Here is a 12,676-nt window from a genome sequence, read left to right as displayed (position 1 = left end):
GATTGAAGGTCAGAATGCTCTAGGAGAAAGGTCTCTGATAGGAGCTGATAGGAGTCATGAAGTATTTGAACATACTGAGCGAAGATACACAGCTCTTGGGGGAGAGTCTGGGGCTAAATTAGGAGCAAACATGGAAGAGGGACAAGCAAAGGATATAAAACAAGGCAATTTTTAACAGAGGAAACAAAAAGCTGTGCACATGATCATAATATACACACTAAATGGCTCATCTATGAATAGGCTTACCTAGTCACATTAATGTAACCACTGGCTACTGCTCTAACCAGAATGATATATGATAATGATAAATAATACACTGGGGTCTATCCCAATAGAGAAAGGATGTGAGTGTGGGAGAAAGGGGTAGGAGAGCTAATCTTCATCTTCCATAGTGGGAAGACAATATATAACACATACTAGTTGAGAAGTAGTAAAATAAGTGCATTACCTAAAAATGAAGGTAAAACGCTAAAAGCAGCAGCTGGCAAAAGTTGGTAAACATTCTATTGAAATACCTGGCGTATAAAAGCCCTTTAATGACTGTTTATTGAATTACACACACATGCAAAATAGTAAGTATGAACTTCAGTATGTGCCAAAACTCAAACACTTAGTAAAATGTTAGGGAATTCTCATTAAGATATTTTTCTCCTCTATTTAACCCAAGGACCTAAACTTTCTAGATGATAAAATAAAAAAGAAAAATATTTTGACCGTTTCTTTTAATTCCTCTCAAAAAAAAGGGGCCACCTGGGTGGCTCAGTCTGTTGAGCATCCAACTCTTAATTTTGGCTCAGGTCATGATCCCAGGGTCGTGGGATCAAGCCTCATGCCTGGCTCTGCACTGGGCATGGAGCCTGCTTGAGATTCATTCATTCTCTCTCTCTCTCTCTCTCTCTCTCTCTCTCTCTCTCCCCCCCGCCCCCTCCCCTGCTTGTACACTCTCTCTCTCTCTCGAAAATAAAATAAAAAAAGTTTAAATCCTCCCCCCAAAAAAGATTGGTGATGCTTATCAAGTGAAAAAAAAAAGAAGCACTCATATTTTGCCATAAGACAGTTTGATAGCATTACTGATAAGCTAATTAGGTCCTTGGATATTTAACGAAGAAATCAAATCTAATATACACTGGAATGAAGTGAAGGATATTTTTCTTCACACATTATTTAGTGGATTTAGATGCCGTGGATTTAGAACTCACATGAGTGTCTAAAATACATTAAAAATTATAAGTCAAAACAGAATTTACCTAATAAGTGGCATGTTTAAAAAACTGCCCCACTTGTTGTTGAAAATAATTATATTTGTCATGAAGAAGAGACATTTTGCTTTGTACTAGGACAAAATAGATACCTTTTGTATTCAAGCTTAAGACATTAAATTCCAATGAAAATTTTAGATAACTAAAATGTCTGGGAAACTAGCTGACCATAAAAATATAATAACTGAACTATCATTAGAATAAGCTATTCTTTAGAAAGTCCTCTGTCCCATGTTTGTATGTATTAATGTCAGGAACACATTTAAATCACCACAGGTAGACTGGAAAGGAGACTGTTTTGAAAAGCCTCCCAATTACTTTAATATACAAATTAAGGTAAATTGAAATAAATCAATGAGCCTAAGAGTAGTCAATAAAATTTCATTCATTCATTCATTCATTCATTCATTACTTCCTGAGTAAACCTATTATGTGCCAGGCACTGTTTACTAGTCTTTGAAGCACAGGATAACTTACTCCTAGGTGTGTTTTTTCCTCCTCTTCTATAAATCTGAAAATGAGACATATAAACCAGGAAAAATAAATGATCCATTTACCTAGCATTCAAGTGATGTCATTTACTGGAAGACAAATCGTCTTATGCTTTTAGACACTATTATATAAAGAACTACCTACCTTTTATCTTCAAAAAAGAATTACAGTGCACTATAGAGACTGTTTTTCCTCTAACCTGGGATTGTGTTGAGCATGCTCTGGTTTGGCGGTTCCAAACACTACTAAATATAATTTTGCATAAGACTCTATTTTTCTTCGTAGGACTTACTACTGTATAAAGTCCAATAGTATAGAGGTTGCAGGCACTGTTAACGTTGAACCAGGTAATTCTTTGTTGTGAGGTCTGTCTTGTGTTTTATAGGATGTTCGGCAGCCCTTGTGGCCTCTATCCACTAGATGCCAATAGCACTCCAACCCCAGCTGCAACCCAAAAGGTCTCCAGACACTGCCAAATGTCAGGAGATGGGTGAACAAAAATGTCACCTGTTGAGAACCATTGCTCTAGAGGAATACCTCAGAAAGGGAGAATGATTGTAGACAGAAGAGGAGACAAGATAAAACAAAGATCTCTCTTCCATAACATTACATTTCTGCTTTAGTATACACTCAGGTGCATCCACCCCTTGATGTTACTGGTCTACCATCATTTTAAGTTCGAATGTCTTCTGGTCCTAAATCTAAACGGAAGAGAAGAGAGGTTGTCCCACGAAAGCAATTCACAAAGAACACAAAGGAAACAATTCTGACTAATCTTCCCTCCATCTTCCACTTAAAAGAACTAAGGTCATCTTTTTAGTTAATTACCTAACCTAACCCCAGAAGTTTTGACAGATATTTGAGTACCTACAATGTGCCAGACATAGTTCTAGATATAAATTTGTCAACTGTATTTACTGAATTGATAAATCACTCTAATCAACAGCATTTTCTTCATGATCTTGAATTTGGCAAAGCATTCCTAGATAGCACACCCAAAACACAAGCAACAAAAGAAACATAGGTAAGCTAGACTTTGTCAAAATAAAAACTTTTGTACTTCAAAGGACACCATCAAGGAAGTGAAAAGGAAGTCCACAGAATAGGAGAAAATATGTGCATACGGTATATCTGATAAGAGACTTGAATCAAAAAGTAAAGGACACTTGCAACTCAATAATAAATGAATAACCCAAATAAAAAATGGGCAAAGGATATGAATAGACATTTCAAGGAAGATATACAAATGACCAAGAAGCACATAAAAAGATGCTCAACATCATTACTCATCAGTTAAATTCAACTCAAAACCACAATGAGATACCTACTAAAATGGCTAGAATCACAAAGTCAGATAATAACAAATGTTGGCAAGGGCGTGGAGAAACCAGAACCCCCCAACACTGCTGGGGGTGGGGGGGTGGGATATAAAATGGTGCAGTCACTTTGGAAAACAGTCTGGCAGTTCTTCAAACAATTAAACCTACAGTTACTACATGACCCAGCAATTCCCAGGAAAGAGAATTGAAAATATATGTTCACACAAACATTTGTATGTGAACATTTATAGCATCATTATTCACAATATCCAAAAGGTAGAAACAACCCCAATGCCCATTAATGGACAAACAGATGAACAAAATGTGATATAGTCATACGATGCAGTATTATTTGGCAATAAAAAGAAGGAACATGGATGAATCTTGAAAACGTTACGTTAAATGAAAGAAACCAATCACCAAAGACCACATACTATATGATTTCATTTATATAAAATGTCCAGAATGGGGAAATCTAGAGACAGAAATTAGATTAGTGATTACTTGGGGAGGGGAGGGGAGGGGAGGGGGAGGAGGAGAATAGCTAAACGTATGGAGTTTCTTTAAAAATGATGAAAATGTTCTAAAACTGACCGGGCTGATGGTTGCACTTATCTGTGAATATACTAAAAACCACTGGATTGTACATTCTTAAAAAAGTAAATTATATAGTATATGAATTACATTTCAATAAGGTGTTTTATAAAAAAACAACAACCAGCATTTAAAGTACAATGGAAACATGACATTTGAACAACACTTTATTAACGACAATGTCTTATTTAAAATACTCTTGAATCTGGAGACATCTCATTCTTTTGGTTGTGAAATGATTACTGAATGCTATTTAAACTACTGAAAATGCTCCAGGTAAACATTTTATTTGAGATTATAAAAAACTTAAAACGCAGGTATCACGAACGTCAGAGGACATAAAATACAGTGCTTGTTTACGATTTATTAGGGAGCATTAAGTAATTATATGCATGGGGTGGGAGCGGGAGGTAAGCAAGAAGAGTTAAAGAGATATGAAAAGCCTCAGTCTAGAAGACTCCCTTCTGTACCAGCCTGCAGTGATGCCGAAGAACACTCCCTATATACTGTAAATCTTATTTTTCAGGAAGCTCAAAATAATCACCCATATGATTTACTCCAGTAACAAATAGGAAGTCAAGTAAATACTAAAGTGCCAAACACAGAGATTTAAGGAAATAAATAAAAGGCTAAACCAGTTCCCAGGAATGGCTACTGGAAAGTTTCGGCTAAATTTTCAACCTGTGTCGTTTTCAGTCCAAATAAAGTCCGTTTCTGTGTCTGCCTTGTGTGATATACCAGTTAATCTATCCTATCTTACTGCAGATCTCTTGGAATGTCCGGTCCCTAGAGTCCACAGTTTCTTGGATCTGAAGCATCACCAATGCCAGTGACAAGGAAATGCCAGCGGGGGGGGGGGGAGGGGGCACATGAGAGATTTTTTTTTTCATCCTTAATAAATCTCAGCTCCTGCCTTGGTCATTACAAACAGCTTGCCTCACCGTCAACCCGAGTCTCATACGGTACTGTGCCCAGTTTCAAACCAGAATTAGGGCTAATTGGGGTGGGGGGTGACACGGAGAAAAAACGACCAAAGGCGGGATTAGCTTTTTCTACAGAGCCTCAGGTTTCAAAATGACTGCCTGGGAAGGTGAAATGACCCAAATTATTATTGGGGTGGGCGGAAGGAGGTAACAGACATTTCATTCTCCTGCAGAGTGGCTGTGGCTTGGTGTGGAAATGCAGAACTTGGGGAGGGAGGGGGTTTCTACATGGAAAGAGAAACAACAGGGAACGGTCTTTAGGTACCACCCACCCCTCCAAGTGAATCACTGCAGTGTCAGCCCTGCACTGATCCCACGAATTGCCAAACAGGATGAGGTAAGGCACAAGCCTTGAGCCCCCCCCTCCTCCTCCACCTACCCCCGCGCGCAGAAGGGCGCATCCCTCCGCGAGGTGCACCACGCAGCCCCCCGAGGCCTCAGCTGAGGGGCTGACGTCATCCTTCTGCATTGAGCTTCAAGGACTGGGAGCAGCACCGGTTAGGTGGGGAGTAGAGTTGGGGCGCTACTGCTGTCACCAAGTGGCAGGGGTCCTCCCCCAGGACTCTGCGGCTTGGGTACGCGCAATGACCGAAAGACCAGATGAAGAGTGGAGGGGTGGAGGGGAGTGGGAAAAGGGTCATAAGACCCACCTCCTGGGTCTCTGAGAAAGCTTAAAGATGCCCCTAGTTTATGTAAGACCCTCTCAGGTCAGTGCGTCTCCGTGCTACTGCAGCGCCCTCTCCCCATCAGTGCGTTTGGGGGGCCCTGGTCGCCCTTGCCCAGCCAGGCAGGCACAGGACTCCTGGCGCCTCCCTCCCGCAGCCCCGCGGGGCTGGGAATAACCGGGAATCTGGGATCAAACCCAGTACTCCCGCGCCCTCTCCCAGCCAGGTTAGCTCCCAGAGACACCGCGAACAGGATCGTAAGGGAGGCCGGGGAGGGGTGTCCAGAGAGGAAAATAGAGGAATAAAGCCGCAACTTTCCCTAGAGGCTGACTCTATCCCGCGAGCTTAAAAAATAAATCCGCGCATTAAAACAAATTTGGAAAGATCGACAACCTGCAGTCACCGCCACCACGCAGCCCCTTGCAGCCCGCGCCGGGCGGGGTCCAGGGTCCCAGCAGCCCCAAGCTTGCACCCCGACATCCTGCAGCCCCAACCCAGCCCCCTGAACCTATTTCCTTAAGCAGGGGACCGAGATTAGATTTTTGGTTTGGGTTTTTTCACCCCTCTTCCTTTCTCCGAGCATCACTATAAGGATGGACGGCCGGAGGCCCGGCCACCCGCCTGGCGTGGCCACTCACCCAGAAGACGAAGGAGTAGATGATGAGGAGGGTTTTGAGACAGGTTATCACAGGTTTGGTCTCCATTCTCCTCGATGCCATACTACAGAGCTCCGGCGGCGGCGGCGGCGGCGGCGGGCGGCGGGCGGGCGCGCGGGAGGGGGGAGGAGGCGGGGCGGGGCGGGGCGGGGGCGCGTGCCGCGAGAGGCTCCGTGCACGCGCAGATGAGGCCGTGCGCGTGCGTGAGCGCGCATTCCGCGGGGCTCCAGTTTAAGGAGTTGGGCTGGCAGTGACTGCGCATGCTGAGAAGGCCGCCCGCGCGGGCAAGCCCGCGCAGGCTCAGACCCCCCCCCCCCCCCCCGAGGCGAAGAGCCGGGCAGGGCCGCGGGGAGGGAATGGAAGAGCCTGGGGGCGGGGTCGGAGGTCAACACAATCTCTTCCAGGCCACCGAGGCACGTAAGTTTCTGCTTTATGCACCATAAGGCTTTTACATTTGCAGGGCTGTGTGCACCTGGCGACGCGAGCTTTATGGGTATCCCCGAAAAGCGGGCACGTTTCTGCATTTAGACACCCCACCAGGCCTTCTCAGATGGAAGTGGCCCAGTAGTCGTGTTCTTGGAACAAGCAAGCCTTGTCTGTGCCAGGAACAGACTGTGACAGGTGGCCGGAGATACAGCTGGAGGGATGGTCAGGAACCTGGGAGCTCAGACACCCCAAAGACTGGCCACCGCAGGAGCGCCATTTTTTAGAGGTCACATTTTGAAATGATGCTGAATGGCATGTTTCTGTACGAAGGTACCATTCTTCCTGCACATAAAATGTTTAGCAGATAACAGAAAAAAATGTTTAAAATGCCTGAGAACCATTTTTCCCACCCTAACAAGTCCAACAAACCACCTCACACCCAGGAAAGAGAGCTGTATCAAGGTCAAAAAAATAATGTTCAAAAACAATTTGGAACTTCCTCAAAAAGCTAAGCATAAGAGATACTGTGTGATCAAGCAATTCTACCCCTAGATATGTACCCAAAAGGTATGAAAACATATGATCATAGCACTATTTATTGTAACCCCAAAGCAGAAACAACTTGAATGTTCATCAGTTATGCATGGATAAGCATACTGTAGTAAATCCATACAATGGAAAATTATTTAGCCACAAAAAGGAATGAAGTACTGCTTATCTATGCTGCATGTATGAACCTTGAAAATCTGCTAAGTGAAATAAGCTAGACACAAAAGACCAGTGTTGAATAATCCATTTAGAGGCAAGGTCCACAATAGATCCAGAGAGACAGAAATAGAGGTTGCAGGGGGAGGGGCTGCAGGAATAAAGAGTGACTGTTAATGAGTTGGGGGTTTCTTTTTGGAGGGACGGAAATATTATGGAATTAGTGGTGATGGTTGCACAATTTTGTGAACATACTAAAACCCACTGAATTGTACCCTCAGAAGGGCGGCTTTTATGACATGTGAATTATACCCCAATAAAAAAATAATGTACACTCCACCCTGATTTCCTGTGGCTGGTTTGTAGAGGAACACACAGTACAGATTCTGTGGGAGATTTAGCCTGATTCCTGAGAGATTCTGCGGTCAAAATAGCAACACTAGCTCAGGCTAACTCTACCGTGGATAATGTTAAGGACACCTTTTGTGAAAGAGTAAAAAAGCAGTCAGTAGGCTTGAGGAAAGCCGGCCAAGGTCAGTTGTTGCAGGAATAATTATTACCTCCAGTAAGTTGAACATGGTCTGAGGTCATTGAGGTCAGTGAGGTCATTGTATAAACAGGACTCAAACAGGAGGAAGAGGAGAACCTGCTTAAGGAAATGATCAACCATAACAAAAGGATATGTTGGCATAGAGGGGAGTGGAGAGGAATATGGGTTCAGGTGAAAAAAAAGATTAGGAGCAGATTGGCAAGGTTTGTGTTATAAAGGCAGTTCCCGCACAATTATTCTCAACGCTGGTTACTCATTTGCATCACCTGGAGAGCTTATTTTTAAAAAAGCAAAGCAAAACACTGACTGCCTGTGCCCAATCCCAGGTGGCCTGAATCATTTGCTGTGGGGTGAGGTCTCAGGTGGTCCTGATAGGAATCAAGAGTTGAGGGATACTGTCCTTATTGCAATGACCTTTAGCCAACTTCAGAAAGCTTTCTCCTACGTGTTTACAGTCCCCAGGCAGCAGCAGGAAAAGGATAGTGAACACTTCAAACCCCGTGGCCACCCTTAGCCTCAAAAGGTCTTGCCCATGCCTAATTACTCTGTAACGGAGTCAGAAATCTCAGTTTTCAACCTAACAGGGACACTGCTGAGCATCATAGATAATTTCATGAGTTAACGCGTGATATTCCCAGACGGCGTCCATCAGGTCAACGATTTCCGTTTTGAGCGTTCTAGGGATACCTTTTAGGTCCAGATTCTTGAAAATGTGGACTGTTCCAGCAAAAACAAATTAAAAGTAAATATTCAATAATGATATTCAATAATGTAATTCTTGGGTAAATTAACATAGCTGATAGCTAAATCCTTGCTACTCAAATTATGGTCTGGGTGATACAATAGGGGGACAAACTATCCCAGTTTTCCCAGGACTGAGGGGTTTTCTTGCACTCTGGGTTTTCATTGTTAAAGCCAGGAAAGTCTTTGTCAAACCAGAAAAAGTTGGTCACCCTGCCCTTGAACTAGTGGCACTGGCATCTGCTGGGAGAGCTTGTTGAAAATGCCGAACCTTAGGCCCCACGCGAAGCCCACGTTAACAAGATCCCTAGGAGAGTCAGATGCACAGTAATTTCTGTCAGTTTGTCATGGATTGAACTGTGTCCCCCAAAAGGTATGTTGAAGTTCTACCTTAACTACCTCAGAATGGGACCCTACTTGGAACTAGGGTTGTTGCAGGTGCAATTATTTAAGCTAGGATGAGGTCATACTGGAGGAGGGTCAGCCTTTATTCCAGTATGACTGGTGTCCTTAAAAGAAGAAGAGACACGAGGAGGGGTCCGTGTGAAGACACAGAGACACACGTGGGAAGGGCATACGACCAGTTGGCATGATACAGCTGCAAGCCAGGGAACGCCAAGGAGTAGAAGAGGCAAGAAACAGTTTTACCCAGCCTCGGAGGGACCATGGCCCTGCTGAAACTCTGATTTGAGACTTCTGGCCCCCAAAACTGTGAGACAATAAATTTGTGTCGTGTAAGCTGCCCATTTTGTGGTACTTTGTTAGCGCAATCACAGGAAACTAGTAACATCTTAAGACTCACTGATCTCCAGTTGCTCAAAACAACCACGCCCACCCTATCACCCAGCAATTTCACTGCCAGGTATGGACCCAAAAGAAATGAAAACGGGTGTTCAAACAGAAGCTCATACATGACTGTTCACGGCAGCACTAGTCACAACAGCTGAAAGGTGGAAACAGCCGAAACGTCTACCAGCTGATGAACAGATCAACAAAATGTGGTCGATCCATACCAGGGAATATTACTCAGCCATTAAATAGAATGAGGTAACGACACACGCTATAATGTAGATAAACCTTGAAAAGCTACCGAGTGAAAGAAGCGGCACACACAGCCCGCTTGCTGTGTTACTACATTTGTATGCACGATCCAGAACACGCCAGTGCATAGAGATAGAAAGCAGATTAGTGGTTGCCTGGGCTGGGGGCAGGGGCCATGGGAAATGACTGCTTAGCAGTTCCAGGGTTTCCTCTTGAGGTGATGAAAAAGTTCTGGAGCTAGACACCCCCTCGTGAATGTACTCAAGGCCACTGAATTGTACACTTTGAAATGGTTAAAATAGAGAACTTTATGTTATGTATATTTTATCACACAAATAACCACAGCAAGCCTGAAGGCTCTGAGGCCTGAGGGAATGCTGCATTTGGAGAGCTGACAGAGTCAGCAAGGCTCAATAGCAGGGCCAAAGACGGCATACGGGAGGCTGGAGAGAGGTCAGCCCATCCAGGCCCCAGTAGATAATAATAAGAATTTTAATATTTTGCCTGAAGTAAGGGGGGCTTTTGAGTTTCATTTGCCTTAACTTCAGCAGTACTTCAAGGAGAACCGGACTGTCCACCAAGGCTCCTCCCTGGTCCCTGCTACCGTTAATCTTTTGTTCACACAGCAACCAGAGTGAGCTTATTCAAACACAAGCCATATCATGTCACTCTCTTGCTTAAAACCCTCCAGTGGCTTTCCATCATTGTACAAAGAATCAAATTTCAGCCCTTTGCCCTGACTTAGTAAGCACACATGAGCTGGCCGCGACGTCCTCTCCTGTTAATTTCTCCCTCTACCCCTGTGCTTCAGCCTCTCTGGCCTTCTCTGTGTTCTTCAATCACACTTGGTTCCACCTGAAAGCCTTCATGCTGGCTGGTCCCATCATTAGAATGCTTTGCCCCCGAACTCTGAATGCTTGCTCCCTTCCTTCCTGCCATTCAGACCTAAGCATAGTCGTCACCTCGTCAGAAAGGCCATTTCAGATGAAAATAGCCACCCAGTCCTATATGTTCTAATCCCCTATGTGGCACTTCCCTACCACGTTCTTATTCGCATTTTTGTTCTGTTGTCTGCCTCCCCCACTAAACTCCACATGGCAGGTATTTTTTGTCTGTTGTATTCGCTGTTGCATCCCCACCACCTAGATGAAGTAGCAACTCAGAACGTGCTGACCAAATAGATGGCACACAGTAGTCACTCAGTAGATGATTGTTGACTGATCGAAGAAGGGTGGGATGTTTGAAATGGACCTTGAAGTGTGACTAAAATAATGGCGGTGATTGAGGAAAGGAGAAGGAGATCCTTACAGGCTATGGCACAGCAGGAATAAAACAAAGCAGAACACGTAGAAGAGTGGTGAGGTGCGCCAGAGGACATAGAGTAGGAAAGGATGCAGAAATGTAGGGCTGCAGGGGAGGAGAGCCTTGCCCAGGCAAGTTACACTCTTGTGTAGGCAGTAGAGAGCATCGGAGGGGCTCTCAGTAGAAGTGATGTGACCTGACCAGCATTCAGGAAAGGAACTGGAGTTAGGAAGCAACTGCAGTCACCTGCCTGGGACTTGATGTGGGCTAGACCTCGGCAAATGGCAGTGAGGCTGGAGGAGGTGCCAGAGCAGTGTGTCTCAACTCCGGCAGCAGGAAAATCTGCCAGAGAGCTCACAGACTCACAGATGCCTGGGCGCCGGCCCCCAGACATTCTGATTGACCCGGTCTGTGGTGGGGCCATGGCGATCAGTATTTTTTAAAAGCTCCACAGATGCTCTAGCTGGGATGGAAACCCCTGGGGTGGATAAAAGAACCTGCTTAAGAATACACAGTCTCGGGGCGCCTGGGTGGCTCAGTCGGTGAAGCGTCTGACTTCGGCTCAGGTTATGATCTCGCGGTCCGTGAGTTCGAGCCCTGCGTCGGGCTCTGTGCTGACAGCTCAGAGCCTGGAGCCTGTTTCAGATTCTGTGTCTCCCTCTCTCTGACCCTCCCCTGTTCATGCTCTGTCTCTCCCTGTCTCAAAAATAAATAAAAACGTTAAAAAAAATTTTTAAAAAGAATACACAGCCTCTAGGACCCAGTGGATTGGGGTAATGAAGGAAAAGGAGGAACAGAATATGACTTTTAGTTTCAGTAAACTTGGAGGGCAGCTTTTAAAATGTGTAGTCCCCAAATATGGTACATCCAGGCAAGGGACTGGCTTACAGTTATTACAAAGTATGTATATGAAGAACTTGTTTAGTCACAAAGGGAAATTTTTGTTCTAATAAGAAAAAGTCATCAAAAATATATATGCAATATGACCTCAACTATGTAAGAACATATAGAAAAGAAATTAGAAGAAAATGTGTACAAATTGGTGTACCTGGCTGGCTCAGTTGGTAGAACGTGTAACTCTTAAACTTGGGGTTGTGAGTTCACCCCACCTTGGGCATAGAGATAACATTTAAAAATGTGTATAAAATTTTCACACCGGTAGATCTGGCCGGTGAGGTTATAAAGGATTTTATTTCCTCTTTTTTGTATTTATTCTCTTTCTCAGAATTTTGAAATAATCATATATAATAGGAGGCCCTCCCAAAAGTTTAAAACACTAAGGTTGTAGGACTTAGTAGGCAGAAAACCTTGAACTGTTTGAAAACTTGCTTAGATGAAATTTGAGTGTATGTGCATTCATCTGAATTTCTTTTTTAAGATGTTTATTTTGAGAGAGAGAGAGAGCGAGCGAGCAAGCATGCGTGGTGTGTGCACGAACAGGGGAGAGGCAGAGTGAAAGAGAGAGAGAATCCTAACCTGGTCCACAGTCAGCGTGGACCCCGACATGGGGCTTGATCTCTTGGTTGTGAAATTGGGACCTGAACTGAAATCAAGAGTCGGATGCTTACCTGACTGAGCCACCCAGGCACCCCCATTCATCTAAATTTCTATATTTATTAATATATCTCTGTGCTTCCAGGGTCCTTACCTGAACACCAAGATGACTTTCTCCCTGGGTATCAGAAATTTCTGCATGACTGAGACGGCACCTGCGAAAGGTATGTTTGCAAAAGCCACTCAGGAAAGCATGCACCCAAAGAGAGGAGAGATATGAAGTATGCCAATTTGGTTTAAGAAACCTTCATAAGCATCAGAGGGTTAGGTTTGTTCTGAGGACAGCTCGTTAGGACGTGGAGGAGGATGTAGAATGAATCATGCTTTTTCCTTGAATGGATTTACCCCCAAGCCTGGGGAAGAAGCACATGTTTAAAAAAAAAAAAAAT

At 44.2% G+C, this 12,676-nt stretch overlaps 1 protein-coding gene across 2 annotated transcripts in view; it reads right to left on the bottom strand.

Moving 5' to 3' along the window:
* The window catches only part of TSPAN7 (tetraspanin 7), a 125,231-nt gene extending 119,161 nt beyond the window's left edge, over positions 1-6,070 (bottom strand). For both annotated transcript variants that reach the window (XM_042974939.1, XM_042974940.1), the window contains exon 1: positions 5,951-6,070. In XM_042974939.1, coding sequence (XP_042830873.1) covers positions 5,951-6,031 — 81 coding nt within the window. In that variant the 5' untranslated portion in view covers positions 6,032-6,070. The remainder of the gene's footprint in view (positions 1-5,950) is intronic.
* Between the last annotated feature and the right edge of the window lie 6,606 nt (positions 6,071-12,676).

The sequence above is a fragment of the Panthera tigris genome, chromosome X (assembly GCF_018350195.1).
Source record: "Panthera tigris isolate Pti1 chromosome X, P.tigris_Pti1_mat1.1, whole genome shotgun sequence".
NCBI classification, from domain to species: Eukaryota; Metazoa; Chordata; class Mammalia; order Carnivora; family Felidae; genus Panthera; species Panthera tigris.
The sequence above is the reverse complement of the archived record's forward strand: the minus strand, read 5'-3'. Positions and strand labels throughout refer to the sequence as shown.